Raw genomic sequence first — 17,777 nt, forward strand, 5'->3', positions numbered from 1 at the left:
GCAGCAGGATGAAACATCCCAGCAAAATTCACAAAAACTCAGACACAAAAAATTAAGAAAAATTAAGAAAATTTAATGACCAAATGGGCTATATACATTGATGGCACATGACTTCATTCAGTTATCCTAGCTGGAAGTTAAGTCTGATAGAAAAATATCAACAGTCAATTGTACCCCAGGGACAAGAAAAACCAAGCCCATCTGTTGTTAAAGTGCGTATTTGATGTGAGCACAGCTAAACTACACCCAGAGGTATCAAGGGATTTCAGCCCATCAGACACAATATTGTACAGGAACACCTCAAATTAAGAGCACAGGAAATTTGTATCTTAAATAATAACTGATATTTTATGTAAGATATTCTTCCATCTCTTTCCACCATATGATCTTTTAGAATTCTTTCACATTCGGAATACAGAAAAAATTCTGCCTTTCTCTCACTCTTTGTGTGTATTTCCTCACTCGATACTAAGTTAAAAGTTCACATAACTACACTCATCCAAATAGTGTATTCTCAGGTACTTCACTGTTTCTTCTGCTTACTTCCTTTTTCCCTCTCAAACTCAGCTATCTGATTGAATATGTTAACTAAGTTCTGAGGCAGGTTTCTTTTAACACCGCTTTCTGCTTGTTCTGTACCATTTAAAGACATTTCTTCATCTGGTTCCTTTGTTTTGTCAGTCTCTTCATAACTTCTTTTTCTATTCTTAGACTCACTTTCATTTTTATGGTGCCTGTCACTATCATAACCTTTGTCACCTTCATGTGAGCAGCTGCTAGAATATGACCTGTACTTGCCCCCTGACCTGCCAGAATAGTCAGACCCAGGGGACATGTAATACCTGTCTTGACCTGAGCCATGTCTCTTAAACTGCTCTCTTCTCCACTCTCCATCCCTTTCAAATCTCCTGTAATAATGCATCCTGGGTTTATAATCTGACTTATGATACGAACCTGAAGAACCCCTCCAACTGGAGAAAAATCTCTCTGGTTTACCATATTTTTCAATTTTGCTATGACTTGGCTGATTTCTGGAGCTACTGTAAGAATCTCTTGAATCTTCACACCTACCTCCAAAAGTGTCTTCATCATCACCTGAAGTCCTCGAAAAAGAACAGGGTCTGTCTTTCTCTTTTACCTCCATTTTTGGGCACGCTACGCTGTCCTGCCTTTCCAGCAGCTTTTCCACTTCAAAACTTTGGTTAAGAAAGGAAGCAGAGGTATCAGCGGGAGGGGAATACCACTCCTCTTTCCTATTCTGATCTTTATAATGGGAAGAAGCTCTAGATGAGCTTTTTTTGGAGCTGCGAGCAGACTCAGATCTATGCCGACGCTTTTTCCTACGTTTCTTGTGATCAGAGGAAGAGGAGGAAGAAGAAACTGATACATTTGATGATGAATCGCTTGATGATGATGAGGAGGAGGAGGAGGAGGAAGAGGAGGATGAAGAAGAGGAGGAAGAGGAGGACGTTGATACTTTCCTTTTCTTCTTTAACCTAAAAAAAAAAATTAACCTGTGAGATAACCTTCAGTGTCAGGCAAAAACTGAAAGAAAGCAAATCTGCACACCCCAGGTAGGACTATAAGGTGGGAACAGAAACTGAGCCTGACCATTTCAAATATCATTTCTTGATCAAAAAATTAGGATTAAATCCACTGAATATTTTGTAATAAAAGACATCTTTCCCAGTTTCACATGGCATTACACTTTGCAAATATGTCACACTGCAAAGTATTCCTTAACCAATGTCTCTTTCACACACAGCTCCATTAAAGGTTATATGCAGTAAAGGACACTGTCCACAAAATCATTCTGAAGGAAAAGCAGCTTACCCAGGGAGAAGTTCTCCCCAGCTTACAGCTTGTTGAGATGGGTTGCTTACAGTCTCATCTGCACTTATTGCCACATAACCAGAACACTGAATATAACAGTTACCTTTTTTCTTCTTTTAAGAGCTTACGCAATTTTTCTGCGCTTGTTTCTATTTTCTTTGCTTTCTGTCTCTCTTCTTTGGCAGCTTGTTTCTCCCTCATTTCCAAAGATTTCTTTTTTGAACCCAAGCATCATAAAAAAGATTACATTAGTAATGTTAACACAGGTATTTTCCCCCCATTCAACCCCATCCAAATGTATACACCAGGAATGTTTTACCAGGATTCCCAGACCAAAAAGGAATATTGTTCAGGAATTTGGCATTGGCCATTGTGACAGTCAGGTTTAAATTTAAGGACCATATTGCAGTTTTCATTCCATTAAAAAATATATTTGACCAGTCATTGCAGTGGTACCCATGATCCCGCACACCAGGAAGCATGGAGCCCAAAAGTTGTAGATAGAATATGCAAAAAATCCCCAATATTACCAACATGTAGAAAAATAAGGAAAAAACCCCCAAACAACCGAAACACAGAGGAGAGTTTGAGGGAAAGTGTCATCATTATTGTAGTTTACAAGAAAAACATGGCAGAACCCAGTTGAAGATGAATTCAAGTTGGCCATGTTTGAATACAAACCGTTTTGTAACAATTTCACAGAGCAGTTTGATGCATAGTTTACGTAAGAAATCAAGTTCCAGGGGTTTGGTGGTGATGAGCAGCACCAGACGGCAGACACAGCAACAGTTCCGTTCAGAGGAAAATGCATTGGAGAAAAACACATAATCAGTATTACAGGAAAACACACCACAGAGTTGTTTCAGCCATTCTACACAGCAGGGACAGTATCAGACTTATGTACTAAGTTACAGGTAAATGCAGGAGAGCATCTAAGCAGATAAATAATCCTTAAACTACTTAAGTCCATAAGAGATCAGACTTCTGCCACTTACAGCCTTACAGAGTAGCTCTATCCAGATTGAGCAGAAAGTCTGATTATAGTTTTGAAAAGTCAGCATCTGTCTTAACAGCTGTAATAAAGGAAACCCTTCACTGCAGCCAAGGCCATGCATAGCAACAAACAACAGCTGTCATGTTCTTTATCTGCTGCATCAATGACTGCAGGAGAATGTCAAAAGAGTAACATTTATCTCCTACTTGCTGGGAATATTCTTCATCATTTTAACTGACACCTCCTTCTGAAGCAGCCAAATGCAGGTACTGCTCAAATAACATACACATCTTTATCTCTGGTGTAGTTCAGTTTTATGAAGATTGTCCTATCTCCTCTTCCCCCTTGTTTCCACACATCCTGTCAGCATTATGGCTCCACCAACTGAAGAACTGCTGACTAAGGCCATCTACCCCAGCCTGTGTACATCCTCACATGCAGAAGCACAGAACAACACAAGCCTGTTCCTCAGTGCTCTGTTTTACTCTGACTCACTCTGGAAGACAACACAAGCAAAGGAGGTAAATAAAAGGGAAGAGATGACAACTCAGATTAGCACAGAGACCCAGCAGGCTCACCTGGGAAACATGCTGCGTGCAAGGGAAGAGAGAAAAAAACCACCAGACAGCAGAGGAGAAAGCTGAGATATTCAAACTGTCTGCCCACCCACCCTCCACCTCCTGCTGTTTTCCTTTAAATTACCTTTCAATTTCCCTCTCATGTGAGCTCCCTGTGCCTCAGCTTTGCCTGGCATTACTCTCTGTAACTACCCCAAGGACCAAGGGTCTGGCCCGACTATGGTAACAATGTTTCTTTGGCTCGTGGAAGTGTTTTACATTTTGAACATTTGTACTCATAGAATGTTTTACGTTAACCTCATTAATAACACTGTGTGATGGGATATTCTTATCCTGCTTTTCTCTTTCCCTGTCTCCACTGTCTGGCATTTCTTTACTATCCCAAAACAGTGGAGTCACCAAGAGGTACCTTTCTTCTGGTAGGTACAGCCATAATGCTCACTAGAAAAATTTACTGTGGAGTAGGGAAGCAGAGAATAAGACAAACCATCAATTTAACCCCTTCCTGTTCAAAGGATTTAATACGACTTCTGATGTTCACTTATTGTCACTGAGAGCACCATATGAAAAGAAAGTAAAGAATCACCTGCATGTGCTTACGGAGTTTTGTTAAGGCCTCTTCTGCTTCCTGAAAAGTCTCATCCAAGCTTAAGGCTTTTTTGTAATAACTTTCAGCATTTAGCAGTTTCTCTTCCTCTTCCAACCTAAAATTCAAGTGATAATTCATATACAATTAGGACACAGATTTTGACAGCTTTTTCTTATTTTAGGGCTGTCTTATTTGCAAGTATTTCTTATTTGCACTGTGACACCACCACTGCATCCCTCTGAGACCCCCTCTATCATCTCAGCTCACCTCACTAACAACACAAAACAGTATTTCTGACCTTATCATCTCCTAATCCTGACCTGTAACTCTATTGTTTGAAATGTCAATTCCAGTTTCAAAAATATTCTCTCTTCTTAACACAGGGCATAAAAGAAACCTATTCCCTAAATATTCAAAATTAAAATTTTGCATTAGAGTGGTTCATCAGTATTTCAGCAGAGTGATGGAACATCATTTTGTTACAAAACCTTTTTAAAAAAACAAACAAACAATCCTAAACTTTTTGGAATATATTCAAACAATTCACAGGACTTTATGCAAGCCTGGTATCCTACAAGTGAAAGGGTATCAAGGACTAAAAAGGGTATCGAGGATTAAATCTCAAATATTTTGCCAGGCTTTTAACTGGGACAGAGGACAAAGTGTAAACCAATTACACAAGAGGGATATTTCCAAGGACTTCTTTTTTTTCTTTAAACACATAGCCAGGAAGGAAAGATGCCATTCTATGTCCTCACTAGAATGGTATTAAAAAAAATACTATGAGAAAACTTGTTAACAACTAACCAAACCCACAACTCCAACACTTACTGCCCGCCTCTTTCCACAAGGGTCTGACACAGGTATTTCCTTGCATTTCTGTGGGTAGGACAATTTTCTAAAGCAATTTCAAAATCCCCTATGGCTTTGTTGAGACTTCCTTTTGTTGCATATCTAGAACAACAAAAATTGCATGTGAAACAGTGATGTTTCTCTTTCACAAAGTGGAATAAACAATGAAACAAGCAGACTTACAGAGCTCCACGTGCTACCAAAGCTTCAACATTTTGTGGATCAATTTCCAAAGCCTTGTTGTACTCATTCATGGCTTCCACGTGGCGCCCAACCTTAAAATAATCCACCCCAGCCTTCACACTGGATAAAAAATATTTAGAATATATATGTACAGTTAGTTTATGCAGATTGTTCTGTTACTCACAAATTATGATTCCAAACAAGGGACAGGTAATAAAACCTGACCTTGTTATTGTGTATTTTACACTGGCATTTCAATTAGGTGACCTAATTCCACAAAAATGTATTATCTTTAATCCAAAATCTTAAGGCACTCGAGAGCATTTCTGCAGACAGTGCCACTATGTTACATTGTTTTTCATTTATGGAATTATTGTTTAAGCAATTTTCTGCACAAACTTATGAGTACCTACCACCATTAACCTTGAACAGGCTTAATTATGTCCAAAGCTAAAAATCCCCATTAGAGCGACGGCACAAGGTGACATGGGCAGATGGTGCACACTGAAACCAGCTCATCTCACACAAATATCCTGAGGTTTTACATTTCATATTACCTGAACATTTCTCGCACATTTTCCAAGAGATTAACTTACTAGAAGAGAATTGATGTAAATTGATTTTCAGAACAGTTCATTATAGACTTTTTTTAAAAATTAAAATTTAACTTAACATTATAAGCAACCTTTTCTGCAATTAATCAATGTTGCAAATACACTGCACAGTGTAACAGCAACAGCAAATATCCAGGGCTGCCGTTCCGTTTAACTTTCCAAAGACAGCAAGTGCACTTGTTGCACCTACAGTTTGAGGCTTAAATGACTTTATGAGTATGAGGTCATTCAACACTCAATTATAAAACAGAAAATTGTGTACTTGGTGTTATCACAAACCTTGCCCTCAACTCTAGAATAGGTCAGGATATTATAAATATTCTAAGAACTTGTCCCTTAAACCTGACACACATTTTGGAACTGGATCTCAGGACTTTGTCACATTCCCACTTGGCAGATAGGTTTACCTTCAGTAAGATCCTGGTTACATCGCTACACATGCAGTGGAAAAACTGTTTCAATGGGTGTTTACTTTGAAGAAATAGAACCTGTAACCCTATCCAACCTAGGAACAAGCTCTGACAAGAAATATCACGTACCATTTCAAGGCCCAAGATGCAGACTGCTTTTTCCTCAAGGCAGGGGCAAAATCTTCTTCACTGAAATTTTTACTTTAAGGAATAAACAAATAAAAACATCAAGCTGGCTGGCTGAGTCTACAAAGTTAAGCTTACAGTATTGAAGTGCAATTGAAATAAGCTGAAATATTATTTGTACATGCCGTACTGCTCTCCCTCAGTCAGGTCTGTTCTTTCATATTTCTGAAACCAGTTTTTCCCAAACCATTCTAGAAGTGTTGAACTGAACCAGAACAACTGCAGTAGATTTAACAAAACTACAAAGTCCACACCTGCTTTGGGCTTAATATAAGTAGGGCTCATAACATCATTCCATTTATTTGACTCCATTTTACAAAAGGGGTCAAACCTATTACTAAAATAAACATTGTGAATAAACATCTGTCAGAAGACATTAAAACCTAAACATCTTGCATTTCAATCCACCGAAGCTGACAAGCTACACAGTACATTCCTTAAGCATCTGATATCAAACATTGCATGTGGTTAAGGTGTGTTGCTTATTGTCTTGGGGTGACTTTATGATGTGTATCCCATGTCACTGCCCTATGCCCAGAAATTAACTTTGTGCCTTTTTATGCCTCTAAACTGAGTCTGAGAGGGGGAAGGAAAAAACTGAGCAAAACTTTTTCAAAGCAGTTTGCAGCTTGTTCAAGGTCACACAGAGATAGCAACTTTTTTTCCCCAGCTGTGGCACGGGAGGGAGGAGGCACCCGGTTTGCTGCTTTCCAGTCAGCTTTTGGCAAGTGGTTCAGTTTCTTTTTCTCCAGAGAGAGACTGAGAGTTGAACTTTCCTTTTCCTTCCCTGGAATTTTGGATTTTCTCCCTTTTCTACTGGACTGCTTCAACATCAGAGCACATCGGGAGGACTTTCCACTGGGCACAGAGGGCCTGGCCCTGGGCCAAGCCCCAGCTCCGAGGAGACCAAAGGGAGGACTTGAACACTTTTCCCAGGTTTTTTTTCCACAGCGAGAGATTTTATTATTTAGCATTATTTTCCTTTTCCCATGTGTTTGGTAAATAAATAGTTTTATCTCCTTCACTTTCCTTCGAGGAAAATCTACCTTTCCCGAACCTGGTGGGGGAGGGATGGTTGTGCCTTCTCTCAGAGGATATATTTCTAAATTTGGCCAAACCGGAACACTTATTCAGAGCAATAGGATTTCAAATGCAAATTTCTTACTCTAGAGGAGTTTGCTTTTAAATATTTAAGGACATGTACACTGCAGTCATGCAAGTCAAAACGTAAAAGGTTTAAGTGGTCTAGGATTCCCACTCACAAGTCTATTTCAATGGATTAGAATAATCTCCACAGAGCTACAGGAGAGGAACAATGTAAAAATCACTTACATTTGAAGACTTCTCAGCAAAGACGGTGGATTTGACTCACTTAGTCCCAGTTTTTCTGCTAAATATTCAACTAATGATGGATTAGCAAATCCTGGCGAACGATGCAAAACCTCTTCGAATGTCTCTCCTGTGTTGGCAACTTCCAGGCTTCGTCTTAAAAACAGCACCAATGTACACAAATGAGACCTCAGGCTCCATACTCTATTTCATCATGCATATGTTTAGAACAAAAATGCCTATACAGTATCTGTATTACTGCTCACAAACTGTTCTCTTCTACAGGCACATATTTTCCTGCTATTTACCTACCCTTATGTCCTTTACCCCAAATGAGCTTCTGAAACCTATGTGGGCACCCACCTCGGTATCTCCAGGACATACAAAAACATTACAAATATTACAGAGATAGCTGTGTCCCCATCTTCTAAAGGGAATTTTAAAATGTTGAGAATTCCTATTCCAGTCTCCCAAGGTTTGGGGTTTTTTTTTATTTGTTTATTAACACAGTCCAAAAGCAACAGGTATCTCACTCTGCCTTTTCCTTTCCTTAATAGTTTTGGAAAGAAGCTAAAAAGCCAACCACACCTACATATCCAGACACAAGTATGCTAAAGAGAAGAACAACAAGGAGGATGTGATCATCCAATTAAATCAGAAACCCCACTGACGAGTTTAAGGGACAGCCAGCCTGTCACAGATGCTCTTCAGACACCCTGACTGCACCCAGCAAGTGCAGCCAAGCAGCACATCCTTACTTATAATGCAGTGGGAAGTCATCAGAAGTGATCACGCCCAGTTTTGTGCTGGAAAGTTTGGGTGGAAGAGCCGAGCTGTAAAGCGACACTGCAAGCTTCTCGTGGTAACGGTTGACGTCCTTGAGCGCAGCTGCAGAAATAATAAAGGGGAGGATAAAATTACAGAAAGGGCTCAAACCCTAAACAACCAATTCCTGATAACTTCTGCAGCTACTCACCTCGAATAAGGTCTCCAGTTTGATAGTAAGACAGAGGATCTCCATGGTTGCTTTGAGGAGGCACATCCCTCACAGGACACAGGGCCTGCAACAGAACAGAGCAGGAATATTACACGTGAAGCCAAAAGGTTGGGGTTTTCTTGCTCCCCAAGATCAAGCCAGAAAAAGATTATTTTAAGCTTAATGCACATCAGAACTGTGATTCTTAAAATATGGCTTCGTTCAAGTAAAAATTCATGCAACCACAAACTATGAACTTTTCAACCCAATAGTGTGGGTCATAGCAAGATGTGTTCACTAGCTGAGCGAACTATCACCAGCTGCCCACAAAGTCAGATTCTACTCATCATCCCAAAGCTGTTTCACCTTTACACGTTCCACTCCGTTAAGAGATGCAAGAGGCAACTAATACACATCAAAAATGAAGTACTGACCAAAACTGTATCTTACAGTGATTTCCAAATCTGCAATTTCCCGTATGACACCACTTCCCAGACAAATCAACACCATGAAAAAGCCAAATTCACGGATAGAGGTAATCCTCCCAATCACGATATCGCCACGCTCGATGTCGCGGAAGAACAACTCTCTCCTCTCCTCCCTGGGCACCTCCATGAACCTCTCCAGGGGTGGCATGACAGCGTAACACTCTGCAACAAGAGCACAGCCAGTTACAAAAGGTCCAAGCGACATCCTGAGATCACAAAATATTTGACAACAAAACACGCGAAAATATTTTTTTTTTTTGTGCTAACAGGAAGACTGCACACAACCTATAAAAATCAATAGGAAAAAATTTCAGTCTGTTTTTAAAGGTACCGCTAAGTCAAGTGCTGCCCTTACAGAGTGAGCCCCCCACCTCACACACCCTCATTCTCCTCGATCGTGTCCTCGATCGGCCCGTTGGGTTTCCACGAGTGCGCGAACAGCAGATCCGCCTTCTTGGCGATGAAGCGCTTTATCTCGGTGTCGATGCTCGCCCTCTCTTTCCTGGGGGAAGGAGAACGCGGTGAGTCGCGCCCCGCGGCCCCTCACGGCCCGCCCGGCCGCTGCCCCGGCGCCCCTCACCAGGCGGCCGGCGGGGCCCCGCGGGGCGGCTCCGGGGCGGCCCCGGGCGGCGACAGCAGCCCGCGGAAGTCGGGGTTGTCGTGCTGCTCGGCGCGGAGCAGCGACAGCAGCGCGGGGCCGTGGTGGCTCAGCGCCTGTCGGAGCAGCTCCCGATCCATCCCAGCGCCAACGCCGCCGCCTCGCCCGGAACGGGAACCGCCGCTCGGGCAACGGCACAGGGCGGGACCCGGCGGCCGCAGCGCCCCCGGCGGGCGGGAGGACTGCGCTGAGCGACGGCGGCGCTGCCCGCCCTATTCGCGGGCCCGTCTCTAGTTGATAAACAGAGACTAATTAAAGAGAGCGTAATTAAGGCACACAGCACAAATTACACAGATTTTCCCCACGGGAATCGTGCCCGGCTCGGCAGCGGCGGCCCGTGCCCGCGGCAGTGCTGCCGGGAGAGGGCGCTGCGGTCCCGCGGGCCCCAGCCCGGAGCGCACAGCGCGGGGGCCGAACCCGGGGTGTCACGGGCCCGGTAGCGCCGCCTCAGCCGGCGTCGCTCGAGGAGGCGCAGCCGCGGCACCGCCGCGTTCTCCGGGCGCTGCCTGGAGCTTGTTCGCTTCCGAGGGAGTGACCTGGAACAGCACGGGCGGCTCTCGGTCGGGGCTCGGCCAGCGCTGCTGTGTCGGCATCGAGTTACGGCAGTCGAGTGCAAAGAAGGGCAACGGAGCTGGGGAGGGGGCTGGACACAAGTCCAGTGAGGAGCGGCTGAGGGAGCTGGGAGGGCTCAGCCTGGGGAAAACGAGGCTCAGGGGGGACCTTACCGCTCTCTGCAACTCCCTGACAGGAGAGTGCAGCCGGGTGGGGTCAGGCTCTGCTCCCAGGGAGCCAGCGACAGGACCAGAGGAAACGGCCTCGAGCTGCTCCGCGGGAGGTTTAGGTTGGACATTTGGAAGAGTTTCTTCAGAGAAAGGGTGATTAGACATTGGAATGGGCTGTCCAGGGAGGTGGTGGAGCCGCCGTTCCTGGAGGTGTTTACCGAAAGATTGGATGTGCCGCTTGGTTCCATGCTCTAACTTACAAGGTGGTGTTGGGTCACGGGTTGGACTCGATAATCTCGGAAATGTTTTCCAACCCAGTTGGTTCCGTGATTCTGTGAATAAAGGAGAATGCATGAGCCAGCAGAGCGGTGCGGGGCTGGGGCTCAGCTCCGCAGCGTTCCTAATCCCGATTTCTTGTCCCTAGGATAGGCTCCCCTCGGCACTTCCCACAGGTGACCCAGGGTGACACAGTGTGCGGGCAGAGATGTCCTGGCTTTACTGAAACAGGGAATACAGGCGATTCCCTCGCGAGAAGGCGATGGGCTGAGGGCACAGCCAAGCTACTGCTACAGGCCTGGCGCCGGGCTCGGCTGCCCTGCTCTCCAGAGCTAACTTTAGATGCTAAAAACACACTTCATTCAGGAGGCTCTTCATGCTAATCACCTCTCCAGCTAATGGAGAAAGGTGCTTAAAACCAGCTGGAAATAATCCAAGCCTATTAGAAAGATCACAGTTTTTCAGCTCCCAAGAATAATTTGTCCCTGGCATCGAATTTAATAATTAATTTTAAAAGGTGGGTGGGGGAGAAAATCCCACTGCAAACAGCATAATGTCACTTCTCCCCTCAGTAACATGCTGAAGAAAAAATAGCAATCTGGCTGTCAGCAGATCAGGGACACGGACTCCTCTAGGAAGCAGCGTGACTGAGAGGGCAAGGATCATATCAAAGACTCTGGTCTCAGAAGCTCAGTTCAAAGCCAGTAGGGATATCACTGGTTTAGCAGACTTGGGGAAGACACTGGAAGGGCAAATTTATATTTCAGTTTCATTTCATGCCCCCCTGTTTTAATACAGAAGAAGATAAAGGAGGCACAACACTTACTATGTACCAAACAGCTGCCAGGATTTTGATTGAAAGTCTGCCTCATCTGTATGAGACCAGGTGTGCTCTTAGATTGCTGGTTACCATGGTGGGAGAACACTGTTAACACCAAATGGAAATTTCTAGACATTAAGACTAATTAGACATAGGTTGACATGGGAAGGTTAATGCACCTGCACGGATCCAGTGCAGACAGGAGCCTTTCCTGGGTGAATCATGTGGCAAATGCAGTGTCCCAAGCTGTGTGGCACAACTGCGTATAGAGGCAGTTTTATTTGAGGGAATGGTATTTTGAGTAAGAGTTAATTGGTGTTGCTTAGCAAATATAAGAGCTAGCAATAAAAAAAAAAATTAATAAAAAAAAGTAGTTTGAAGCATGGACTCTGCTTGAGTAAGCATTTCTCCAGTCTCATGTGCAGATACACACACACAGTGTACAAGAAATTAGACATTATGAATAAAGACTTTCAGTGTGTTACAACTTCCTATGTTACAACTTCTGGACTTACAACACCAGCAAAAATCACCATCAAAGCAGAAACACCTACAACAGCAGATTCTTCTTACAGACATTTTCTCCTTTGTATAGAATCAATTGCATTTTAGGAAATTCAGTAATTTATAACACATTAATACACAGAAGGTAGATTACTTGTCCCTGAACATGAGGGCTAATTTCATATTTAAAGTGATCCATTCTTAAACTGGGCCCAACACATTCTGAAATTATCTTAAGCAAACTAAGTTACCCCAAAGAATTCCATCTTCAGAAACAGCTTTACCAGAGCAGAGTATGTAAGCATGAACTTGTAATTTTTGTTCCTATTTTTCAGGTTATAGTAATGAACTGAGAAACAATGTAAGAGACTGTGACATATTGTACATTGTTCCACCTCACCCAGGGCACAAACAAGCTTTTGCATCCTTTTCTCTCCCAGGTTACTTCCTGGATATTCAATGTGACTTTAAAAATACCTCCGTGTCTTTTCAGTGGTGGGAGTTTTCTGCTTTTCTTTTCATTCTTTGCTTGCTTTATTTCAGTTACCCAATAGGAAATGCTTTTGATAAAATGGTAAAGCAGCTGCCACAGTTCAGGCAGGAATAATGATAAATGGAAGAATATGGAATAAATCCAGGGCTATATATACTGCTCAGGAGATGCCAGGTCTGAGGAGGGGGCATGCTCCATACGCTGTTAATCCTCTGTTCCGTTGATTTAGGAACTGTCTGGATGAGTAGTGCTGATCCCATCTGCTTAACTAAAAGAAGAGGGTGGGCAGGAGTGTCCTGATTCTGCAGGAGAAAGCGATACAAGTCAACATCTCACCCTGCTGGAGGAGAAACACTCCAGATACTTTGAAACCAGACTTGTCTGAGCACGCTCGATGTAGATCTTCTGACAGTTCAGTGCATCCCAAAACTCCTAAAATTTTGTGCAGCTCACAGAATCCATCATTCAGCCTTTAACTCCCACAATAAAAAGATGATGAATTTACACCATGTCAGCTTTGAACCCAGAGTCAAACTCACAGTGCTATTGCCCCTGAACAACCCAAACACTGATAGGCATGGTAGAATTTCAAAGCGGGTAAGTGAAATACTAAGCAGATTTTCATTCAAATCCAGTGAGCACAGCTTGAATGCAACAAGGTCAAGCTGCTCCTCAAATGTTTCCAAGTGTCCAATATCGCTGGTGAAGCTTACAAGAAAATCTCATGCAGGAAAGGATTTTGTGCTCAGAGCCACATTTTATCACTGATAAAAAGATTAGATTCTTCAAGATCATCAGATTATTATTCTCTGTAAATTTTGGGCACATCTGAAGAAAAATTTTAGCCTGTTGCAAACTGGAGCGAAATATTCAACTAAATATGTCCTTTCGGCTAAGAATGAGGAAGCTCATAGTAGTAGTAATGAGAATGAATATGAAGAGTTGTACTTCCAGCTGTGTTAGCTTTATGGAAAATTCTGCCAAAAGCAGTCCTGCTGCCTAGACTTGCTAATTTATGAAGCAGCAAAGAGACTGTCCAATATCCAAGATATTATTTTAGCTCAAGACTGGTGAAGGGACCTTCAGCACTGAATAACTGCTAGCCAGTTAATAGCCCTACTGTGAGGAAAACACAATGTCTGCAGGTATAATCACCAAATATGATGGAGGAAGTGTGAAGACAACCCCAAATTCAGAGTGATGGAGCAACCCAAACCATGCCCATTCAAACATTTCCCTTTGTAACAAGTGCATTGTTCAGTCCAGCTTTGGCACAGTCTGTAAGAGAGTATGGTTTCAGTGATGTAGACTTATCTGGAGTGTGCTCAGCACCTGTTTTTGGTGTCAAGGACCTTCTCAGATTTCTAGAAACACATAGACAAAGAATAGTCAGTTGCATGTTATAAATATGCGAAGACAGACTGCAGGAACCGCCTGGGCTCTGAATCGACACTTAGACACTGCTGGAGTACAATGAAAATAATGGTGAAGAAATGTCAATGGAGACCCCCGTCTGAGTCCTGTGGATTTCTGTCAGGCTGCAGGCAGTGGCACTGCTGAGCCTTTGTATGCTGTGAGTTCAGCTTGTGCACCCAGTGCAGCGTTTTGTGCCTGCAGAGTAGTGAAAAGTGCTTAAAGGTTTCAGGTGAAACTGAAAAGGTTACTGGAGAGAACATTGCCCTTGACATTTTTTTACCCTAAATCTGAAAACCAGGTTGTGGTGAATGAAAGTTTGCTTATTTGGCAGGAGCCCCAGTCAGGCAACTTAGCAGCAATCATGACACAGACAATATGTACACACCCACCTGTACAGCTTGCAATACATCCAGAAATCCTGCCTGCAGAGCAAATTCCTGTGATACATGAGGGCTCAGCAGCAGTCATGCTGAGCAGACAGGGTTTTGTGAGGTTTTCATGGATTTTCCAGCTTCTAACACTCCACAGACTGGCAGTATCTCCCTCTTTGCAGCAAGGGAGAGTCATCCTGGACTTCAAGTTTTAGAGTGATTGCACCTTAAAGCAGCATCAAAACTTTACAGTCAGCAGAGTAGATCACATCCTTAGAGCCCAAAATTACACTTCCACGGTGTAGCAAAATACAATGTGAATATTTGGCCTCAAGGCTGCATGTACTAGAAAGACATCTTTAGGCATGCAACTTCTTTTTGTTATTAAGTCTCTTGTTTGTAGTAGAGGAGTATTCACGTTTTCATTATAAAATTATTTTTCCAGCAATTTGCATCTTTATAACTGTCATAGAACATGTATGAACTTTCAAAAGTTGTTCAAAGAAGTCTCTAAAAATATTTTGAATATCTAAACCAGTTGGAGATCTTCTATTTCTGGTAAAACAACCCACTTACTTATGTATCTCGTGGTCAGTTTCTCTAACATTCTATTTGTGCAACATGTGCAATAAATACTGCCTAAAGAGCAATGTACAAAAATCAGAAGTTGTTTTCTCAATTGCTTGCAATGAACCAGGCATGTAACCATTGTCACAAACTAATTAGCAGCCTCTTTATTTCTTTTAAATTTGTCACTATTTAAACTACACTAAAACTAAAATCTTGAAACTGTTTTTATTAACTTATGAAGAGCTAAACAGTTGGCAATACAAATTCACACTCCAGATTAATGATCTTTGCTTTTGCTCCCATTTAATGCATGAGCATGCCTTGAAAACAAATAAAATGTACCAAAATTATTTTTGTCTTTAGCAGGTGAAACTCTCATTAAAAATGATAAGCTGAATTGGTGTGATATGATTTCCAATTAATTTTTATCTCAATAAGAATTGTTTGGAAATACAGTGATTAAGAAATACTTTTAGAAACAGAAAGAGAATTTAATGACAGAATTATCTGGTTGATATAATTCCAGTAAGTAACAGCCATAAGTAGATATTCATTAGTCTCTCAACAGATCAGGTTTGTTTTTCCTACCAACCAAAAGCAGAGGCCAGATGGAACAGTGAAATGCCAAACTGATGTATGTATATGATATTTATTTGTTTAAATATTTGGTGAATTCCTCACAGTGTTAAATCCAGAAAGCTGGAGTGACTTGTAAGTAAATTAATGAGCCATGAAAAAAAAAAAAATTATATCTGCTCTGAACTTAATAATTATCTTTAGGTTTGTAATTTATTGATAGATGTTTCCATTTTCTGTCATAAAACTTTTAAAATCTGTAAGTAAAACCTGTTGCCTGGTGTTCCAGTCTGCCTTTTGGCTCAGTGAAGAAATTACAAACGCTGAAACAAAAACAGCTGTTACTGGTTTTAATGGGCAGTTTTGTGCCTCTGAGAGATTTTGGATGGAGACTTTGTGGATTTCCACTGACTTCAGCAGGTTTCAGGTCAAGCATGGAAGGCAGGAATTGGTTAATTAAACTTTCTTTGCTTGCCCTGCTGTCTATAATTATGATTTAATCCAAACACATCAATACATTCAAGTGTCAAAGTCCAGACATGGTTTGACTGGGGCTTCTGGAATATAAGAAATATGCAGCTGTTGATTTCCTCTTGATTCTTGTCTTATTAAGGCAGTTGAACAAAATACATAATCACAGGGAATAGAGGTTCTGAAACAGATTAAAATCTAAAGCAGAAGCAGGAGGAGGGAGTCTGAAATGTGAAAAAAAACCCAACTTCTGTGAAATAAAGATATTTATATGTGCAGGTAAAGGCCATGACTTAGAGCAGAAGGGACCCCTGCCAAAAGTACAGCAACTGCTCTCTTACAAAAACACCCAAATCAAACCAAAAACCCCAACCTCCAATACTGTGTCCCAAATCAAGCACAGAGACAACCTGAAATGCAAGGCATGCATTCCATGCACCTCTCTTTTGTAGCACATTTTATGACACTGATACCAAATTCTGTTTTTTAAGATATTGGCTGCTAAAGTCAAAGAATGTACCTAAGAAGGTGTCAAAAAACCATAACTTAGGCATCTGAATACCTTTGTGATTCTGGCCTAAGAATGGATGATAATTAGTATACCACAAATTAAGTTCTTACATATGCAAATGAAATTTTTTGCTATCACAACTAATTACAGCTGTAGCTCTGTGCTGAGTTGATTGGGAGTGAGAAACAAACATACAAATCTAAACCACTGGTGTTTAATACTCCCCTCTTGTAATTGTGATGTTCTGATCCTCCTACAACTGGCAAATATATACATGAGAGACTGTGTGTATGAGCGTAGGAGAACAGTAAGTGGGAGAAAGAAATCCAGATTTTTCCATCTGTACAAAATGTCAGCGTACTGCCTATAAAAAGGCATCAACAAAATCCTTATAGGCACAATTCAGGCTACTTGAGTTCTAATCTGTATCTTCACTGACAGAGAGGGTTAATCAAAGCTCCAATACAGTGTTTCCTTAGTTGAGAAGCTGGAAGGAAATTATGTAGCACTTTCAGAAATGCTGTAAGGCCTGTGTAGTGCCAGATACTGTATGTGCAATTGAAAGTTTAAATAGAAGGTTAATAGCCCAGGAAAAGGTTGGTCCTGAAAAGTAACAGTCAAGCTGATGTGGTTGAACTGCCTGGTTTCCCCCCCGCTGCCAGAATGTGCCTTTGAGAAATTTTAGTGGCAGCCAGGAAAACAGATTATTGTCAGGTCCTCCAATGCAGCCTGCTATTTTTTTTATCTTTCACATCTCTAACCTGGTTTCTAATCTCATCATGCAAATTTAGTGCTTCACTTCTTTAAAGCTGGAAAAGCCTGCCTTGTGTTAGGAGTGATCACAAAGTACATCTGAAAAATATGAAGTACAGTTTTTCTTCAAAATTGATAAATTTAAATAATGTTCAGCATCCAAAGAGAGTTCTGGCTCCTGCAATCCAGAAGAGGTTTGGAAATTTCAAACGGGAGAAGTGGTTTTCCCCAGACTGTGAGGGTTATTTTGGCATTGGGTGCCAAGATAAAAGGAAAAGCCTTCCCTACACAGAGCTAGAAGTGCCTTCTTGTATGGATAATTTACAGGGTCAGGTGGTGAGAAGCTATAGAGAGTCTTTGACAAATCAGTTGTGGCAAAGTGCTCTACCAGCAGCACATAAAGGGAGGAGACATGACAGGGAAAGGATAGGGGAAAGTAGATTAGAATACACAATATTTCCAGTAAGACCAAATGAAGGTATCAAAATATACGAAGGGCTATTGTGGAACTCTAAGATATAATGGCAGGCTCTGAGCAATAGTTCCTGCTGGTTTCTAAAATGGCCCGTAAACCTCTGTATTCAACTTCAGAAATTGCACCTCA

The 17,777-nt window shown here is 41.9% G+C and overlaps 1 protein-coding gene across 1 annotated transcript; it reads right to left on the minus strand.

The window, feature by feature from the left end:
* Positions 1-52: 52 nt before the first annotated feature.
* TTC14 (tetratricopeptide repeat domain 14) lies at positions 53-9,804 on the minus strand. The gene is given in 11 exon segments (XM_042041871.1): positions 53-1,496; positions 1,937-2,046; positions 3,992-4,109; positions 4,826-4,948; positions 5,030-5,149; positions 6,183-6,254; positions 7,572-7,724; positions 8,327-8,456; positions 8,545-8,629; positions 8,995-9,194; positions 9,413-9,804. Coding segments are annotated over 11 exon segments (2,442 nt in total). The 5' UTR covers positions 9,771-9,804; the 3' UTR covers positions 53-523.
* Between the last annotated feature and the right edge of the window lie 7,973 nt (positions 9,805-17,777).

Source organism: Corvus kubaryi, unplaced genomic scaffold (assembly GCF_017639235.1).
Source record: "Corvus kubaryi isolate FWS band 111438036 unplaced genomic scaffold, C.kubaryi_AGA036_p1.0 37397, whole genome shotgun sequence".
Classification (NCBI taxonomy): domain Eukaryota; kingdom Metazoa; phylum Chordata; class Aves; order Passeriformes; family Corvidae; genus Corvus; species Corvus kubaryi.